This window comes from Sturnus vulgaris, chromosome 3, assembly GCF_052056855.1.
Source record: "Sturnus vulgaris isolate bStuVul1 chromosome 3, bStuVul1.hap1, whole genome shotgun sequence".
Taxonomy (NCBI): Eukaryota; Metazoa; Chordata; class Aves; order Passeriformes; family Sturnidae; genus Sturnus; species Sturnus vulgaris.
In genome coordinates, this window is record NC_142245.1 from 111,987,595 (window position 1) to 112,005,875 (window position 18,281).

Below are 18,281 nucleotides of genomic sequence, written 5' to 3' on the forward strand. Positions count from 1 at the left end.
AATTTGGGGCTCTCTGCAGGCTCTATGGGGTTGTGTAATAAGGAGAAGAGCTGATGGAGCAGAAAAGCACAGGAACAGCTTGAATCCCTCATGAAGAAACACGTGGTTAATCCCAGTGCCAGCAGGTGTGAGAGGAGAAGGGACACTCATGTCACAGCTGTCAATCCACGAGGCTGCACCAGGGATTGTCCCTGCAGTGAGCTCATCCCCACACAACCCTCCCAGACCCTGTCTGGGTGAAACCCCTGGGGCCTCCCACCAGCTGGGCCCTCCAATCATCCAAATGCCATCCAAAAAGGCAGGACTGTGCAGTCAGCACATGAACTCAGCCTGGTCCTGTCCACAATCTCGATTTCCAAGGCAACCAGCAACCACAAAGAGGGTGGCAAAGGAAGCTGAGCTCCCCCCACTTCCTCTCCTGCTGATTAGCAGTAGGCAGGAAGGCATCAGGGATGGAGATCTGGGGTAAAAAGTGGAACAGAGAGGCAGAAAAAGTGAGAAAATGTCACCTAGGTACCCTACTGGGTGTGACTTAGCATCACTGGCGTCACTACAGTTGTGCCCAGGGTTCCCAGGAAGAATGAGTGCATATCCCAAGAGATGAGTAAATAGTGACTTCAACACCCATGTCCTGTGACACCCTTGCTCAACCACTGATCTGTGCAAACATGAGCTGTCCAGCTCTTCCCAGGAATCCTGCAGCTACCTCTGTGTGTGCCCATAAATATGTGTTCACCCTTAAGGATCCCCACTCCCAGAATAATTATTGCTTTAGGGAAATAAAAGGGAGTTCCATCTCCTCTCTTTATGTCTTTTTTTTTAATTTTTTTTTCTGGAATGCAGGGAATTCCACTTACCCATCCACACTTCCCCGAACTGCCCACTGCCCAACTTCTTCACAAGCTTCAGAGCCTCCCGAGGGATCTCCCACTCGTCCTGAGCCCAGGGTCTCTGGGGGACCAGGGATGTGCAGGGAGCTGTGAGGCGCTGGCACAGCCCATCCCCTTTCTCTGCATGAGGACAAAGCACAGCACAGCTCAGCGGGATGGCACAGAAAACCTCCTGCTCCATCCACACAGGCCAGGAAAAAAACAACCCATGGAAACCTCCACAGCCACACGGGGCAGTGGTGGAGTGCCCAGCCCTGGAGGGATTGAAAAGCTGTGTGGATGTGGCACTTGGGGACATGGGTTAGTGGTGGCCTTGGCAGTTCAGGGGGAACAGTTGGATTCAGTGGTCTCAGAGGGCTTTTCCTCTAGGAAAAGCCTCCATCCTAAGGAAAATCTGAGAACCAGGATGGTTGTCCACTTGAGCATCTTCCATTAGGAAAGCTCCCAACCAGCCCAAATTCCCCTCAGTTTTGCACAGATCTGTTGCAAACTACTGGACATTCATAGTTTAATCTGTTCTTTATATACCTCCTCTGTGGTACCCATGTGGCCCTAAGTTCTAAAATAATGATAATAAACATCAAGGCCAAAGGCTAGACTTGATAATCTTAAGAGATCTTTTTCAACCTAAGTGATTCTGTGATTGTGTGAAGAAGAGTATGACAATGATGACAACAGCTATTCATTATTATTATTATTATTATTATTACTACTACTACTACTATTACTATTGCTATTAACTATTATTAGCTTCCATTATTACTGTTGAGGGTGATGACGTTCTTTTATAATTCTATGATTTCATGAAAAATTTAAGCCACAGAGAATCAAGGCACCCAAAATGGTCCCAAAGGGAAAAAAATCTCAAAGGGAGCCATAGAGAAGTAAATTATCCTGCCCAGTAATTGCAAAGCCTGCTTCCCATGCATCCCTCCTGCACGTCCTGACAGCATTCACCTCTTTCCTTTCCTGATGGGAGACACTGCCTGACTTTAGGGCTGGAGGCAGAGCTCACCTTTGCAATTCCCTAGGATGGAAACCAGGACATGGATTCTGGCTGCAGGATCACAGCTGGCCCATGAGAGTGGGTGGAGCAGCTTTTGATTCCTTTTTGGCTTTTTTTTTTTTTTTGGTTGGTTTCTTTTTTTTTTTTTTTTTTTTTTTTTTTTTTGGTTGTTTTTTTTTGGTGTCTCCCAAGCCTGTCCTCCCTCTGTCCCTCTGTCCCCACTCTCTTCCGGGACACAAATCGATGAGGGGAGGGGAAAACTCACGGCTGTAATGATGGATGAGCTCTGGCAGGCTGGAGAAAGTCATCCTGGGGGAGATGTAGTACCCCCCTCCATCCAGGGAGCGGATCCTGTAGTGTTTGATGACATCCCCGTGAGCAGAGTTGCTATCTCTCACAGACAGGGAATAGGCATCTGGAGAGGGAGAGAAGGAGCTGTGAGGACAAACTGCACCCCTGTAATGGGTTAATTGCATTATTTAATTAGTGGTTTGTTTTTTTGGTTGGTTTTTTTGTTTGTTTGTTTTCACTTAGAGTTAGGATTAAAAACATGAAGGACTTAAAAAAAAAGGGAATTTTCCAGCTTCCAGCTGCTTACTTTATGACATTTTCTTCAGGGAATTCCTAACTCTGAGTCTTAACAGATGTTTTCCTTCCTCACACGTGTGCACCACCTATTTAGTGGTTTAATTTTAAATTTTTTAGTTGTTTTAATTTTCTTCTGTTTTCACTTAGAGTTAGGATTACAAACACGAAGGAGATTAATTTTTTTCTTGTTCAGACTTGGTTGTTTATTAAATCTTATTTAAAGTACTGAGTGTTCTATAACACTTCTAGCTACCAGCTAAAAGTGAGCAAAATGGAGACAAATCTAGTTAGTTACAAGGCCTTTTAAAGCTAAATTATCCAATTAAGAGCTAACACCTATATTATTTATACTTTTGACCTAATAACCAAATACCTGTGACCTGCAGTGCAGCACTAACTCTCCAACCAAAAACTGCTGCCTGAAAGTATGAAGAAGAAGGAAGAAAGCAGGCTGAGACAGCTCCCAAGAATCTCCATCTTGTCCCATACCTATTACTATATCATAAAAACCTCAAATTCAAAACCCTTCACCATGTGAAATCACACAATTCTATTCCAACTACACACCCGTGATTTTAACTCCATCACTCAAATTTGGAAGCCTTCTCCAAGGCCTCAACTCAAAGCAGTGTTCTCCTGGGGGTCAGTGTCAAAAAGCACAAAAAATTTTAGAACTCCCAAACTTCTAAGTCCCAACACACCCCAGTCAGGGACCAGCTGCCTCCTTTTCCTTTTTCCTTGGCTATTGACATCTGCAAACCAGCCCTGGCTGATGCCTTTCCAGGGAAACTCCACCAGGATTTACAGGTTCACACTTCCCTCTCTCCAAGGCAAGGGGACAGGATAAAAGCTCATCAGAGCTTAACTGATCCTGTCCAGACTTCCTGGACTAACACCTGCCTGTGCTGTGGCCAGCAGCCCCATGGGAGCACTGTGGGGACAGCAGCACCTCTGCAGGCAGAGCAATCCGATGTTCCACAGGTCAGGATGGTCTTTCCACAGCTCCAGATTCCCATCTGAGCTCTGCCAGCCTCAGCAGCATGAAATCAGAGTGGTTTGGGTTGGAAAGGACCTTAAATTTCATCCAGTTCCACCCCCTGCCATGGGCAGGGACACCTTCCACTATCCCGGGTTGCTCCAAGCCCCATCCAGCCTGGCCTTGGACACTTCCAGGGATCCAGGGGCAGCCACAGCTTCTCTGGGCACCCTGTGCCAGGGACTTTCCACCCTCACAGCCAAGAATTCCTTCCTAACATCCAATCTAAACCTGTCATCTTTCAATTTAAAGCCATTTAAAGCCATTTTACTCTGCATTAAACATTATTAAACCTTGTGCCAAGGTCAGTGGTTCAGCTGGGGGGGTGCAGAAGGTGAATTCAGCAGAATTGTCTCGTTCAGCAACAAACTTGTGACTGTGGCTAAACCAGATCTAGAGATTCCCATCTGGAATCTTGTCTCTTTGGGGCTTCAGGGGAGCTGCTCAGCCATCCACCAGTGCCACCTGCTATTCCCTCCATGAGAATCTAAAGCAAGAGGTTGGGTTTTAGTGCACAAAAGCATCACTAGGTGTTGCTGCAGAGCAGAGCTTCCAGCCTGTGCCAGTGTGAGTCAATGCAGCTTAGCACTGGGGTTTTTTTTCCCCTTTTTGTCTGGATCATATTTCTGGAGTGAGTTGTTACAAGCCTGCTGGGCTGTTCTGAGTCTAATATGTCACCTGGGCTGATAAACTGCCCGTTTTTGATTTTTTTTTTAAATGAAAAGACAAGGCTATACATGTTTAAAAGTGTGCATCTGTTCATGCAAGATCAAAAAAAAGAAGCAGGGCCATCCACAGCAACTCCAAAACTCTGAGGCTGCACGTGAGGGGAAAGTTTATTAACATAAAATCCTCACTGGCTGGTGTTTCTCCATCGCAGAACCAGCAGTGTGCCTGAAAAACGTTTGCTTTTATAAAAAGCAGCAAAAAAACCCCACCTCTGTGCATATTTGATCTGTTGGAGCAATCATAAATCTTTACAAGCAGAGTTTGGAAGAGCCTAAAGTTTTTCCAAGTGCCAGCAATCATTTTGAGGGGACTCCCTTCCTGCAGAGACCAGATCTGGTGGTGTAAAATTCATGGAAAAACCTGGTGGTGTAAATGCAGAGCCAGGGAAACTCTAATTTGATGTGGTGGTCTCCTCAGCAGAGGAAGCTCTTCTGATTCTCTTTCCTTCACCATGAATGTCAGGCAGAAGACAAATGGAGAAGCTATTTTGATTTGATCAGTCCTGCAGCTGAACAACTGAGAAACAACCCTGAAACATCTTCAATGGAGCAATAAAACCTCGAGGGAAAGGCAAAGAAATAATTCTGCTGGCTCCTCTGTGGTACCCATGTGGCCCTGAGTTCCAAAATAATGATAATAAACATTATTATCAAGGCCAAAGGCTGACTTGATTATCTTAAGGATCTTTTTCAACCTAAATGATTCTGTGATTTTGTGAAAAGAGTATGACAACAGCTATTTATTATTCTTATTCCTATTACTATTATCACTATTAACTATTAATAACTTCCATTATTGCTGTTGAGGGTGATGATGTTGTTTTAATTTCAAACAGACTGAAACACTGCCCAGGCCAGGCTGCAGCCCAGGAGAGTTGGGCTCATGTGGCACAAAACCCAGAGGGTGCCTGGCGTGCCTGGGACAAGGCTTAGGGTTTGTGTGGGATTTTTAAAGGGCAAAGCCTGCTCAAGGAAGGAGCCAAACGTGGTGTGAAGGCAGCTGCACTGAAGATCCTGCAGAAGGAAATCCAGGAGCTGATGACAAACACATCTGCAAGGGTTTGGGAGGCAGCAGTGAAGAGGAAACCTGCCCTGTTTGCCAGTGTGGTTGCATCCTAAATACTTTTCTCCCCCAGGATCTCCTTTCCAGCCCCCACCAGCCCTTTAAACTCTCCTGCACCTTCCAAACAGAGACAGGGCCAATCTCTCAGCTGCCACTGTTAATTCTTACCCTGTCATTAAGCTAATGACCCATCTCAGCCCCAGTCACAGTTTAGTTGGCTGCAGGGAGCATGCTGGAGCTTCCCTGTCATTCTCCATGGCTGGTTACTGTTCCCTTGGGCAATGAACTGAATCTGGAAAGATTCAATCCTTCCTTCACAAAATCACAGAATAGTTTGGGTTGGAAGGGTCCTTAAAACTCATCTTGTTCCACCTCCTGCCATGGACAGACTCCTTCCACTAAACGAGGTTGCTCCAAGCCCCATCCAACCAGGTCCCTGCTCCCAGTGACAGCAGAAAATGAAAATCATTGATTCCTAGCTCCCTCTGATGACATCCAGGATAGACAAAAGGAGTTCTTTCTCCTGCACCACATCCTGGCACAGACCTGAGCTGGTAAGAAGACCAGAGTACAAAATTTATTGGAATAATTTCCTCATTAAAAAGTTGTCCAGCCATGGCACAGCTGCCCAGGGCAGTGATGGAGTCCCCACCCCTGGAAGGATTTAAGAGCCACGTAGATGTGGCACCTGGGGACATGGTTTGGTCCATTTCCTGCTCCTCCAGCTCTCAGCAGCCCCTTAAATCCTTCCCAACGGGAAGCACAGGAGCGGAGCTGGATGCAGAGGCTGAGCTCAGTGAGGTCCCTCCTGCCAGGAGCAGAGACACAGGAATCCTGCTGGGAGCCAGGAGCCCGCGGCTCAGCACAGCTGGGGGAATGTGTCCCTGCAGATTTGGGAGTGATTGTTATGGCAGGGAGATTGGGTTTATTTGCAGCAGCTTCAGCAAGGACAGTGCTCCACCCGTGATTTCACTGCCAGCCTGCTTCCCACACTGTCCCCATCTTCCCAGGGTGCTGGATGTGCCTTCTGTGGACTCTGAGAAATGCTGACTCTGAAGATTTGCAGAGTTTCTGCATCCCAAACCATGAGGAAAACGAGGCTCTGCTCAGGACGGGCTGGGTAGAGGTGCTGCTGCTAGCCAGGGTGCAGAACCCATCCTGCTGTGCCTGACACATCCCAGTATGAGACAAGAACCCCCCAGTTTAAGGCACTAATAGGAGTTGCTCAGCTCAGTGCTTGTCCCTGATGGTCAAATTTTGCTGGTGATGTGCCAGGTGAATGAAAACACACATCATGGGGAAGGAAAACAGAAAAAAAACAGCAGGGCTGCAAGGGCAGGGTTAATTCCATGGCATTGCTCTGCACATCTCTTGGTGGGCTTTACATCAGGAATTCAGCTCCAGGGCACATTTGGAGATGTCTGGCTGTGTCTTCTCCCTTTCTCTTCAGGGAGGAGGAAGCTGTGGCTAAGGTGAATCAAACGTGGTCATTCAGACAGTCCAAAGCACAGAGTGCTCAGGTAGCAGCTGGGCACTCAGGATGATTCACAGGATGAGGTGTTGGAAGGAATAATACCCATGTTTTATCCTAAATATCAGAAAAAGCACAGGGCAGAGACACATCTGAGCATTTGGGACTCATATGGGGCTTCCTTGGAGGGGAACCCACATCTCCTAATGGAGAATATCACACACCTCATTCTTCTTGACAGCAGAGACAAGGCATTGAGGATCTGGTGATTTCTCCTTGGATTTCAGGACTCCACCACCTCCTCTCGAGCCCTGTGTGACCGAGACCCACCCACATTCCCGATAATTGCAGAAGTTGGGGACAATTGTCCCAAATAAATGTAGGGAAAGTTCTGATCCCATGCATGTGTGGTACCTAGAGATGCCACATGTGTGGAGCTTCAGGCACAGCACACGAGTGTTTGCTTTGTGTTGGTCCCTGGGTGCAAGGAACAATCACACCAGCTGCCCGAATATCCCAGCAAACAAAGGGAGAGTGGGAACGGGATAAACAGAAGAGCAGCACGTGGTGATAAATCCAAGCGTGATCATTGCAAAAGAACCACAAAGGTAGCAGGGAAACCGATAAACATCAGTAAAAGTGACTTATAAAGTGAAATGCATAGAAACAAATCTCTTAAATGTTTCCTGAACTGAATGTTCCCTAAAAATTCGGAAAGCTGCAAATCCTTATGGATAGCAGCCTTCCTGCTTGGCATCAGCTCAGCAGGGACGTGTGGAGCTGAGTGCAGGCACGGGGCAGAGGGGGAAATTCAAAGCAGGATGCTGCAGGCTGACACAGCCCCACTGCCTGCTGGCTGAGGGAGACAGATACAGGAGGATGAGATTCCAGCTGCTCCATCCAGACCTGGCACTATTTAATTCTGTGGGGATGGTGGAAGGAACCCCTCCATGGTGGAAGGAACAGATGCTGCCTTGGGAACCTCCCTTGTGAATAGGAGGAAAAAAGAGACAAGAAAAGGAGGAGGTGCTACATTAGGCAAGAGCCATTTGTAAGATGGAGGAACCACTGTTCCCTCTCTTACTGTTTGGCTGGGGCCTTTGGAAGTATTTGGGAAACAAGTCAAGGAAAAGAAGGTTCCATGTGATTTCAGATGGATGCTCCAGCTCTCTGCTGATCCAGTCACAGTTGGACACCATGATCTTAGAGGTTTTCCAACCTGAACAATTCCTTGATTCTATTGGGAAGACACAAAGCACCTTTTCCCATGTGATAAGGAAAGACTCCTGCATCCATTTGAAAGGAAAGGAACCAAATGACAGCAAGGCTGAAACACTTTCCTGAATTACTCCATGGATCTGGTTCAGAGCAGAACATGGGACCACCATGAGCATCATTTCCTCCATGCTGTAAAAGCACATGATGGCCCAGAGGATGCAAGGAGAAAAAAGCAGGAAAGAGACAATATGGAATTCCCATGGGACAACCTAAACTACCAAACTCTATGAATTAATAGCATGGAACAAAGAAATTGAAATTACATGGTTATATATTATAGTTAATAACTATATCCACTACTCAAGAGGAGTGGCCCCAATGCTCTGGCCTTTCCATCCTCACTGGATCACTTTTTTAAAAGTCAGATATGTTCATATGGAAAGAAAATGGGTGAAATCCATCTATCCTGCTCCAGTCACTCTGCTTCCAAAAGTTCTGGTTTGTATGAATTCCCCTTGCTACAGACAGTCAGGAAAAGCATGTTTCCCTGGGAAAATGATTTTTTTCATAATTCTGCAAGTTTCTGTGGCAAACAGGAGAAATATTCCTTCAAGAGTATGCAGAAATATATTAAAAAAAAAAAAAAAAAAAAAAAGAGAGAGAGAGAGAGAGAGAGAGATTTCCTTGGGAAGCAAAGGAAAAGAAAACCCCTAAACTATTTTGGAAAATCAGCTTATTTGTGTTCCTGTGTCTCTGCCACGAACTCTGGTAGAAGAGCCACTCTCACCACAGCCAGAACTGCACAAATGAGCAGATCATGAGCAAATCTTTGCCCTCCAAACCCACAGCTCACTCCTAGAGCTCTGCTGAACGTTTTCCAAGCCTGGGCGACAACGAGGAATTACCTTTGCTCCACAGATCTCACCTTTGGTGGTTTCACTCTCCCTGACGAGGAAAGAGCCAACTTTGTTCCCAGAAGACAACAGCAGCCGTTCAGCATCTTTTCTGCTCAGAGTTCTAAAATACCACCTGGGAGGCAGAAAAGGCAAAATCATGGCTTGAAAAGGAAAAACTCTTAAAAAAATGGAATTCTTTCCAGTTAGTTATTTTTTTAAAAAATCATTACGCTGTGAAACTGAAGGCTGTTTTTACCAGCAAGTAATTTTTTATCTTCTGGAAAGTGGCAGTAATAGATTGTTTTGGGTAGATTAACACCAGATTTGGGTCACTTTGGGCTTGTTTCACAGCCTGGGAATTCAGACAGCGTGGGGAGTAGATGAGATGTGCAGTATCCCAAACACAGGAGAAGTTCAGGTTTTGGATACAAAGAGCTTTTATGTCTCAGCCATATTTCTGTGCACTGCTGAAAATTTGCTGAACTCAGTGATGGTTGGGTTCCTCTGAGAAGAGATTGCAGGCAGGACTGATCATTTAGAGCTGAATGCCATAGAGGAGGATAACTCATGGAAAAAAATTCTCTTTCTGTTTGTATTATAGGCAAAATAAACTCTTTTGACTCCAGTCTTTCATTCAATCTTCCTTGCAGGGAGGCTGCACATGGGCTCATTTAACAAACACCACTTTGGGTCTGGGCACTGGCACTCAGTTTTCTGTCTTGTTAAATTGTTGGTGTGGTCCCTGGCAGGTCCAAGACCTGGATCAGTGCATCCCATCCAGAGACTCCCAGTTTACATATGGATACTCTCTTGGAAGGTGAGGAGGTTTAACATCATTTGTGGGGGTGGGACCAGAGGATGGTCCCTGGCACTGCCACCATAACCTTTGTGGTGTCCCCCCCAAATCCTTGTTTTCCACAGTGGGTGCAATCAGTGGGACAAGAACCTTTGCCCACTTTCCCCATAACAACCTCATCCTCCCTTTCCACACCAGTATGATTCTTAAAAACTTGTCCTGAGCTTTTTGGGCAGACCTTGTTGAGATCCAGGGCACTGTATGTGTTTTCCCACTTACTTTTCCTCTTCCAAAGTGTCCACTTGTGCCACGAAGTTGCTGGGGATGTATCCTTTCCTCCCAGTGCTGAGGGACTTTGCCAGCCACCAATCCCCCTCGCTGCAAAGGGAGCAGAGGAAAAGGTGTGAGTGCCCAGAGGAGGTTTTGTGACCAGCTGGGGCTGTGGGGATGTGGTTTGTGGGGTTTGAGCACTGCAGATGGACTAGGACTCCACAATCCACTCTGCAGTTCCCTCTGGATTCCCCAGGACCAAAACCAGGTTGGAGGCTGTTCATGTTTCAGGTGGAGGTGACAATTTCTTTCCATGAACGTGGAGTAACCACAGACCCAAACCTTTGTCACAACCTCGAGTGAGAGGAGGGGCGTCTGTGTCATGGGGCTTATTTTGTCTCTTGAAGAAGGAATTGGGGTCCTTTCTGCTCCTTCCCTTGTGTTCCAGACACCCCACCTTGCTGTCCCACTGCTGACTGAGCCACCATCCCCATGCAGGGGCTTCTCCATCTCCTTGTCCCAGTCCATGGCACCTGGGTGAGAAACGTCACCTCTGGAGGCCACTTCACAGAGCAGTCAAGGATGGAGGAGCCCCCCAGGGTCTGGGGGCCCCAAGCCCACCTTTCCTCTGTTATGGACTGGGCCTCTTCTGTGGGGAGTTTGAGAAGAAGTTGAAATGAAACCTCACGAGTGTCTGGCTCAGTTCTGTCCTTTCCTCTGACTACACCCAACCCACATCCTTTGCAGAAGCAGAATCAGCACAAACACAGGACAGGAGCTGTTTTTTGCTGTTGTTGTTATTTATGCTGCTTCTGCACCCACAGGCACTGAGGGTCCCAATGCCACACAGGCAGGGACAATACCCAGCCCCAGAATATCCTGACCCACAGAAGTGTCACCGTGCAGGGAGAAGAAGGGCACCCACAGCCACGCTCTGGAGCAAAGCCAAGGCTCAGGCTCAGCTCTGGTCAGCTGCAAAGTGGTGGCTGACCCCAAGGTTCCCCCTTTCCCACCCTCCCTGTGCTCATTCTTTGAATTTCCTCCTGGCAGCAGGTCACTTACTTGGAGAGGACCTGGAGTTTCTCCCCCTTGACCAGCTCCAGGTCACGGTCACTTGAGGCAGGAAAATCATACAGTGCAACCACAAACAATTGATCTGGAAGAAGAATTCACTCCTTTGAATCCAGACTGTTCCTTGAGTGGCCTGATGCTCACCTGGGGGGATGTTGGGGCATTTCAGCCCCTAATCATGGGGCTCTGTGACCCTCCCACCCTCAATTCCAACCTTTCCACCAACCCAGCTTTCCTGCTCACCACAACATCAGCTCAGGGATTAGTACTGATTTAACAAAGCATTTCCTGTGTATTTTTAAAACAGTGCAGAACCAACCCCCCCCATCCACAAAATCCAGAGTGTCAATAAGAAAAGAGGGTTTGTGTGGAATGAGAAGGGTCATAAATAACCTGTCAGAGTTCAGCCTGAGTTTTACACAGTGGTAAATGAAAACTGCAACACTTCCCAGGGTGGCTGTGGAATTTGACTTGAAATGACATGGGTTTTTTGATTGAAAAAAGTAAAATGTCATTGCAGTTTCTGTTATTTGAGGCTGTTTGTAGGATTTATCTCTCCCTAGGCTTATGGTCTTTGGCCTGTGCTTTGGGCTCATCTGGTATCTTGTCATCCCTCCCTGCTGAACACTTTTCCTTGCAGATCATAGAATCAGTCACAGGATGGTTTGGGATGGAAGGGACCTTAAAGATCATCTCATTCCATCCCCCCTGCCATGGGCAGGGACACCTTCCACTATCCCAGGCTGCTCCAAGCTCTGCCCAGCCTGGCCTTGGACACTTCCAGGGATCCAGGGACAGCCACAGCTTCTCTGGGCACCCTGTGCCAGGGCCTCACCACCCTCCCAGGGAACAATTCCTTCCTCACATCTCACCCAAACCTGCACTGTGCCAGGTTAAAACTGCTGCCCCTTGTCCTGTCACTATCTGCCCATATCCAAAGTGTCTCTCTCTCCTTTTTATGAGCCTTGTCCACGTGCCACAATGCTCTGACCCAGCCCAGGGCTGATCCTTGTGGGCTGGAGCTGAATCTCTTGGTTTGCAAACCTCAGAGGTGCTGGGGCTGCTCTTGGGGAAGCAGTGCAGCCCTTCCCCTGTGCTCTGCACGCTCAGAGCTGCTGAAGCAGAAAAGAGAAGCTATTTTTGGGCAAATAAAAATTTATAAAAAAGAATCAGCACATGCACAGGATCACAAAAATCAAAACAACGTGGTGAAAAAGAAAAGGAAAGGAGAAGGAGGGAAAGAAGGAGGAGAAGGAGAAGGAGAAGGAGACTGAGAATAAGGAGAAAGAGAAAAAGGAAAACAGAATAAAAATTAAAATAAAATTCAAAGGAAAAAGAAAAAGGAAAGCAGAATAAAAATTAAAATAAAATTCAAAGGAAAGAAAAAGAAACAAAGAGAAATTAAAAGAAAAAGAAAAAAAAGAAAAAGAAAAAGAAAAAGAAAAAGAAAAAGAAAAAGAAAAAGAAAAAGAAAAAGAAAAAGGAAAAGGAAAAGGAAAAGGAAAAGAAGAAAAATTAAAAGAAAAAGAAAAATTAAAAGAAAAATTAAAAGAAAAATTAAAAGAAAAAGAGAAAAAGAAAAAGAAAAAGAAGAAAAAGAAAAAGAAAAAGAAAAAGAAAAAGAAAAAGAAAAAGAAAAAGAAAAAGAAAAAGAAAAAGAAAAAGAAAAAGAAAAAAAAGAAAAAAGGAAAAGTGAAAAAGGAAAAGAAAAAGAAGAAAAAGAAAAAGAAAGAAGGAAAAAGAAAAAGAAAAAGAAAAAGAAAAAAGAAAAAGAAAAAGAAAAAGAAAAAGAAAAAGAAAAAGAAAAAGAAAAAGAAAAAGAAAAAGAAAAAGAAAAAGAAAAAGAAAAAGAAAAAGAAAAAGAAAAAGAAAAAAGGAAAAGTGAAAAAGGAAAATGAAAAGAAGAAGAAAAATTAAAAGAAAAAGAGAAAAAGAAAGAATGGGAACTGTGCTGCAGCAGGGCTTCGGCTTGTGCTCAGCCTGATTAATGCACTGAGACCGATGGACAGCCTATTATTAGCATTTTTCAAAACAGCCTGTCAAGCCACTGTCTTCGGGTGACCTTTTCAAATAATGCCACCAGCAAGGGAGCCAGACTGGCCCTTTGTCACAGCCAGATAAGCGAGTCTCTGGGGCAGCTCGGGGTCCGTGTCTGAGCAGGGCTGGCTGCTGCTCCGATGGCAATTTGTTAGGGAGGAGAAAGGGTCAGCGTGGGAGGAAAGGCAGCTTCGGAAAGCAGAGCCCTGAGCAGCTCCCTTCAGGCTTTTGAGAAGGAAACCGGAGATCCATGAGAGGTTCCAGCAGAGCCTCTCTCCCAGGATGGGAAAAGGATGCTCAGTCACAAGGGAGAATGCTTTGAAGTCTGAAAATAGCTGGCACGGTTGGGGGCTTCCCCTTGAGGCAGCTGGAATTAGCAATGCACCCAAACTCTCTGTGTGTGTGTCTGCCTCCTTGAGAAAGTTGTTATCACACATCTGCTCAGACATGAAAGGGTGTGAATGTGCCTCCTGTGAGGTGTATCCACAACCATCCACACACACCCTCCTGGTCCTCTTGAAAAGGGAAATCATGCAGTGATCACACTCCTGCTTGGAAAAATAGGAGCAAACGTGTAAATATCTTCAAGCCCAGAGTGGCTGTGCACTCCAGAAAATGGAAATGGAGTTTTGATCTTGAAGTGGCTGACGTAAGCGAAAATAAATGAAATTAAAAAGAGGGAATAAAGCAAGGACAAAAAGGGTTTGTATGCCGAAAAAAATACTTTATCACCTCTTATCCCAAAATAGGCGCTGAGAACACTGCACACTGAAATGAGCCAGAAGAAAAGCTCTCTCTGCCCGAGCCAGCAGGAGTTGCCATCTCATGATGAAAGGGGCTCTTCCTGTCCTTGAATCCATCACCCCACAAGAAACACATGGAAAACACTGCCTTGGCCAGTTTGATCCACTCAGGCCACCAGAGGCTGGCCAGGGCTGTGAGGAGCTCTGCACATAAAGCTGCCAGCCCCAGGACTTTGATTGGGAGCCAAACACGTCCTGGCTCAGAGCTGCCGTCAGCAAAGTCTGACACCAGCAGGGTTTGCAGAGGCTGAGTGCCAGTTTGGTGGCTCGATAGGAATGATTCAACCAGTCCTCCACTGCTGGCTTGTCCTGAATGGAAGGTGTTTGCAAGCACCTCGTGGCCACAAAGCCAGGCTGATCCTGCCCCAGAGGATCGCCCATTGGTTTAGAGCTCTTTTGGGATGGTCAGGGGGTCAGTGACAACTTGCAGGACTCTGAGCTATGGGTTACTGCTGCTGCAAATGGGCTCAGCTTCCTGTTTCAGTCTGGCATGGGCTGGTTGGAATCACTGGTTCCTAAACTTGGGAAAGGCCTCTAAGATCATCAAGTCCAACCATTAACCCAGCACTGCCAAGGTAACCCCTAAATCATGTCCCCCAAGTGCCACATTCCCCTGGCTTTTAAATCCCTCCAGGAATGGTGATTCCATTGCCTGGGCAGCCTGATCTGAAAATTGGTAACAGTTTTCATGATTTTTTTTTCCCTAATATCAAATTTAACCCTCCCCTGGTGCAACTTAAAGCTATCTCCTCTTGTCCTTTCACTTTTTACCAGGGAGAAGAGCCCAACCCCTCCCTGGCTACAATCTGTTTTCAGGGAGTTGTGCAGAGCCACAAGGTCCCCCCTGAGCCTCCTTTGCTCCAGGCTGAGCCCCTTTCCCAGCTCCCTCAGCCTCTCCTCCTCAGATGTGCTCCAGATCAAGGTAAAAATTTTGGATGAGAAGTTTTAATTTCTCACTGAAAACTCAGCCTTTTCAGTAGAAACACCCCTTCCTTTTCCCACTTCAGCTCAAACTCACTTTTCTAACAGCATTCCTTTCAAACACAAAGCCACATTCAAGTAACAATAAAAATGACTGAGAATTTCAGTATTAACTTTGAGATTCTGCAAAAGACCTCAAGTTCCAGAGCATGCTGAGCTTCCACACCCTGAAACTCAGTCCTGTTCATATTTTGGTCAGCAGCAAGAAAACGAAGAGGTGGAAGAAGTTGTGGTTCCTCACCAGAAGAAATGACCTCTCAGAGAGTTTGACTCCTTGTGCTGTTACAGGTTATTAAAATGCCTGAGGACAGGCTCCCCAAAGCACCAGCTCTTGCCATCACTGGGATTTAAATCCAGCTGTGAGCAGCTGGCAGGGCAAGGGCAGGGGTTATTTTACCTATTTTCTATGTTTTACCCATCCAAAGCAAGCAAACAGCAGCTCAGCCATGGGACTTTGGGTTTGGGCTCCACCACAGGCCAGGACTTTGCAGTGCTGGTGGCTTTGGAGGTTCAAAATTAAAATTTTGCCTTGAGACTTAAAACCAGCCTTAAAAACTTTGTGATTGCTTAGGGAATGGTATTAAAATGAATGAGAAGCTCACATCGTGGAAGAATCACCCCAAGTGAAAAGAGGATTGGTGATGCCACATGCACCACTTTGAATCCAGAGGTCTGCACCCCTTGCCCGCCTCTGTGTTACTTCCATGAGGATAAATAACGTCAGGAGGAGTTAGGTTTTTGTTTAAAATAAATAAATAAATAAATGAATTCTGAGACTGGGGTGTGAAAGCTAGAAAGCATGAGACAATTTCAACAACTCGAGATCAGAAAAAAAAAAAAAAAAATCAAAACACAAAGAGAGAAAAAAAAAAAAACTCACAAAAATTTTTAAAAACCCAAGGAAAATAAAGGGTTGATTTTACATTGTATGCCACGTTTCCAATAGCCAATAATTTTTCCTGATTGAATTTAAAGTGCTCCCACAGGATTTAATTAATCTCTCTGAATTTATTTTTTTTATATTATGTGATTGCCTGGATTTTGTGCTTTCTCTTTCAATTTATATGAATTGCTGTCGCTTAGGAGAAGATCTCTGGTATCTCAAATATCTTGGTTCTTATCAGCCCATTTTGCCATCCAGGGCACAGTCAGATGTACCATCATTTCAGGTAAACTCAGACACTGGCAGAGAAAAATAGGAAGTTTTCCAGACTGTCAGTGTGAATATTCCTCCAGAACTGGAACTGAATCTCGTGAACAAAATTAGTTTTGAGAGTTGAAAATGGCTAATATTGTACTTAATCCATTTTTTAGCATCTTTCAACTTCTGCCTTTGGGCATGAAGGAGAAGTAAAATCCGCCTCTCTGATCACAATTTCTGCTATGACTCTGACCAGAGTGGAAAAAACCCTGTGATAAAAATCCTGTGATAAAAAACCGTGTGATAAAAACTCTGTGATAAAAATCCTGTGAAAAACTGCCAATCCCTGCTCAGCTGGGGAGGTAGGAGAGCACAGACACTTGGAAATGTGCCATGAAAACAATTCTGCAAAAAAAAAATGTAGTTTCTCGAAAAAAACGGTGTTTCCATGAAAACACACCCCAGCTCACGTGGTTGAGGATTTTCACCTCCCACAAATTTGATCTCCAAAACAAAAGCCAAATTTGAAGACTATTTTGATGTTGCAGAATTTCCTCTGCTTGGCCCACGGTAGGACCCTCCATCAGCATCCATAAGACCTAAGAACACCTAACACTGCCATTCCACCCATCCCATTTATACACCACCCCCTTTTCTCTTCCCTTACACCATCTCCCCTTTCATCCACCTGAAGAACTTTCATGTGTTGCTAGCTGCCCTCTTCCAAGCTCCCTCTATTCCCCCCCACTAATTATCTCTCTCTCTGTCCTTAATCTGCAGAACTTCTTTGACAGAAACACACATGAACTGCTGTTGGAGGCTGGGCAGAGGGAGCTGAGGGCTCCCTGCTAAAAGAAAATAATCTCCAAACACCATCTGCGACCCACAGATAATCGCAGAGGTGGGTGAAGCCAGCAGCCCATCTCTGTGCATCCTTATTTTATGTTCTTTCCTTTCTTCTCCTTCTCTTTGTAGCCTCTCTGATGCCTGCTATTTCCTCTGAAATTTTCAGCTGGCAGGATAAAGTATCCGTGACTTGTCACGCTGCAGACAAGGCAGAGAAATCTCACACAGCTCCGGGCTCAGATCCCCCTTTGCTCCTCCAACCACGGAATCATGGAAGAGACCTTAAGGATCACCTGGTTCCAAAGGCGAGGGAATGCTTTTCCCTCTGGTTTTCTTTGATGAAAATTGGCAGCTGCAAGGATTTGGTGGTGTAAAGTGAGTTTCCTGAGCCACTCTGATAAACTCCCTGCCTGGCACGGCTGCAAACACAGAAACCACACGCCTGTGACGCCATGGCTCGTCCTCAAACCCTGACATTTGGGGACCACCACCCTGCAAAACCCCACAGGCAGGCAAAGAAAACAGAACCTTACCTTGTGCAGAGGCTTGGTTTAGATGAGAGCTGTTGATAACTTGTCTCCCCTGCGATAGAAATAGAAAGGAAAAAGGAGATATTTATCACTTTGCTGCGTTTCAGGAAGAACTGATTTCAGCTCCACAGACGAGTGAGAGTCTGGTCCAGAGACCACTGCAGCCAGCCAGCAGCCCTGTGCCTGGCTCCCCTCCTTGTGATGGCTTGAGCACATTTTGCCATGAGGTGTTCAGAGCTGGAATAGCCCTTGGCTTCCCTCTGAGTTAAAGCAGAAATCTGCTGCCCACTCGTTTGGAGCCTGCTCTATCCAACCCCTGCTCACTAATGCCAGATTTTGGGTCAGTGGGGGATGAGATAGGAACGGTCCGACTGAGAAATGGCAATTGCAGAATTGTTGGAAGCAGAAAACCAGAGATATTGTCTGCCATAATTGTCCCAAGGATCATGGGTGTAATCTTTGCTCAAGATTGCATTCAAAAACCAGAGGCAGTGGCTGTAACAGCAGGTTAATCAGAGGACTGTAGAAATCACAGAATATTCGATGGGTATTCACTCAGGATATTTTATGATTCAGTGATTCTGTGATTCCTGAGATGAAAGGGCCCACAAGGATCATTGATCCAGCTCTGGGCTCTGCACAGACACCCCAACAATCCCACCCTGTGCATCCCTGAGAGCATTGTCCAAACACTCCTGGAGCTCTGGCAGCTTTGGGAATGTCACCATTCCCTGGGGAGCTGTTCCAGTGCCCCTCTCTGGGGGAAGAACCTTTTCCCAATATCCAGACTGAATCTCCTCTGACACAGCTCCAGCTGTTCCCTTGGCTCCTGTCACTGGTCACAGAGAGCAGGGATTGCAGCTCCCCCTCCACTGTCCCTCAGGAGGAAATTGTAGACTGTGAAATGAAA

At 46.0% G+C, this 18,281-nt stretch overlaps 1 protein-coding gene across 1 annotated transcript in view; it reads right to left on the reverse strand.

Moving 5' to 3' along the window:
• The window catches only part of BLK (BLK proto-oncogene, Src family tyrosine kinase), a 45,873-nt gene that overhangs the window by 7,464 nt on the left and 20,128 nt on the right, over positions 1-18,281 (reverse strand). The window contains exons 3-8 of the mRNA XM_088162853.1: positions 17,375-17,423; positions 11,025-11,118; positions 9,972-10,070; positions 8,926-9,029; positions 2,162-2,311; positions 858-1,010 (exon numbers count right to left, since the gene is read on the reverse strand). Coding sequence (XP_088018979.1) covers positions 858-1,010; positions 2,162-2,311; positions 8,926-9,029; positions 9,972-10,070; positions 11,025-11,118; positions 17,375-17,423 — 649 coding nt within the window. The remainder of the gene's footprint in view (positions 1-857; positions 1,011-2,161; positions 2,312-8,925; positions 9,030-9,971; positions 10,071-11,024; positions 11,119-17,374; positions 17,424-18,281) is intronic.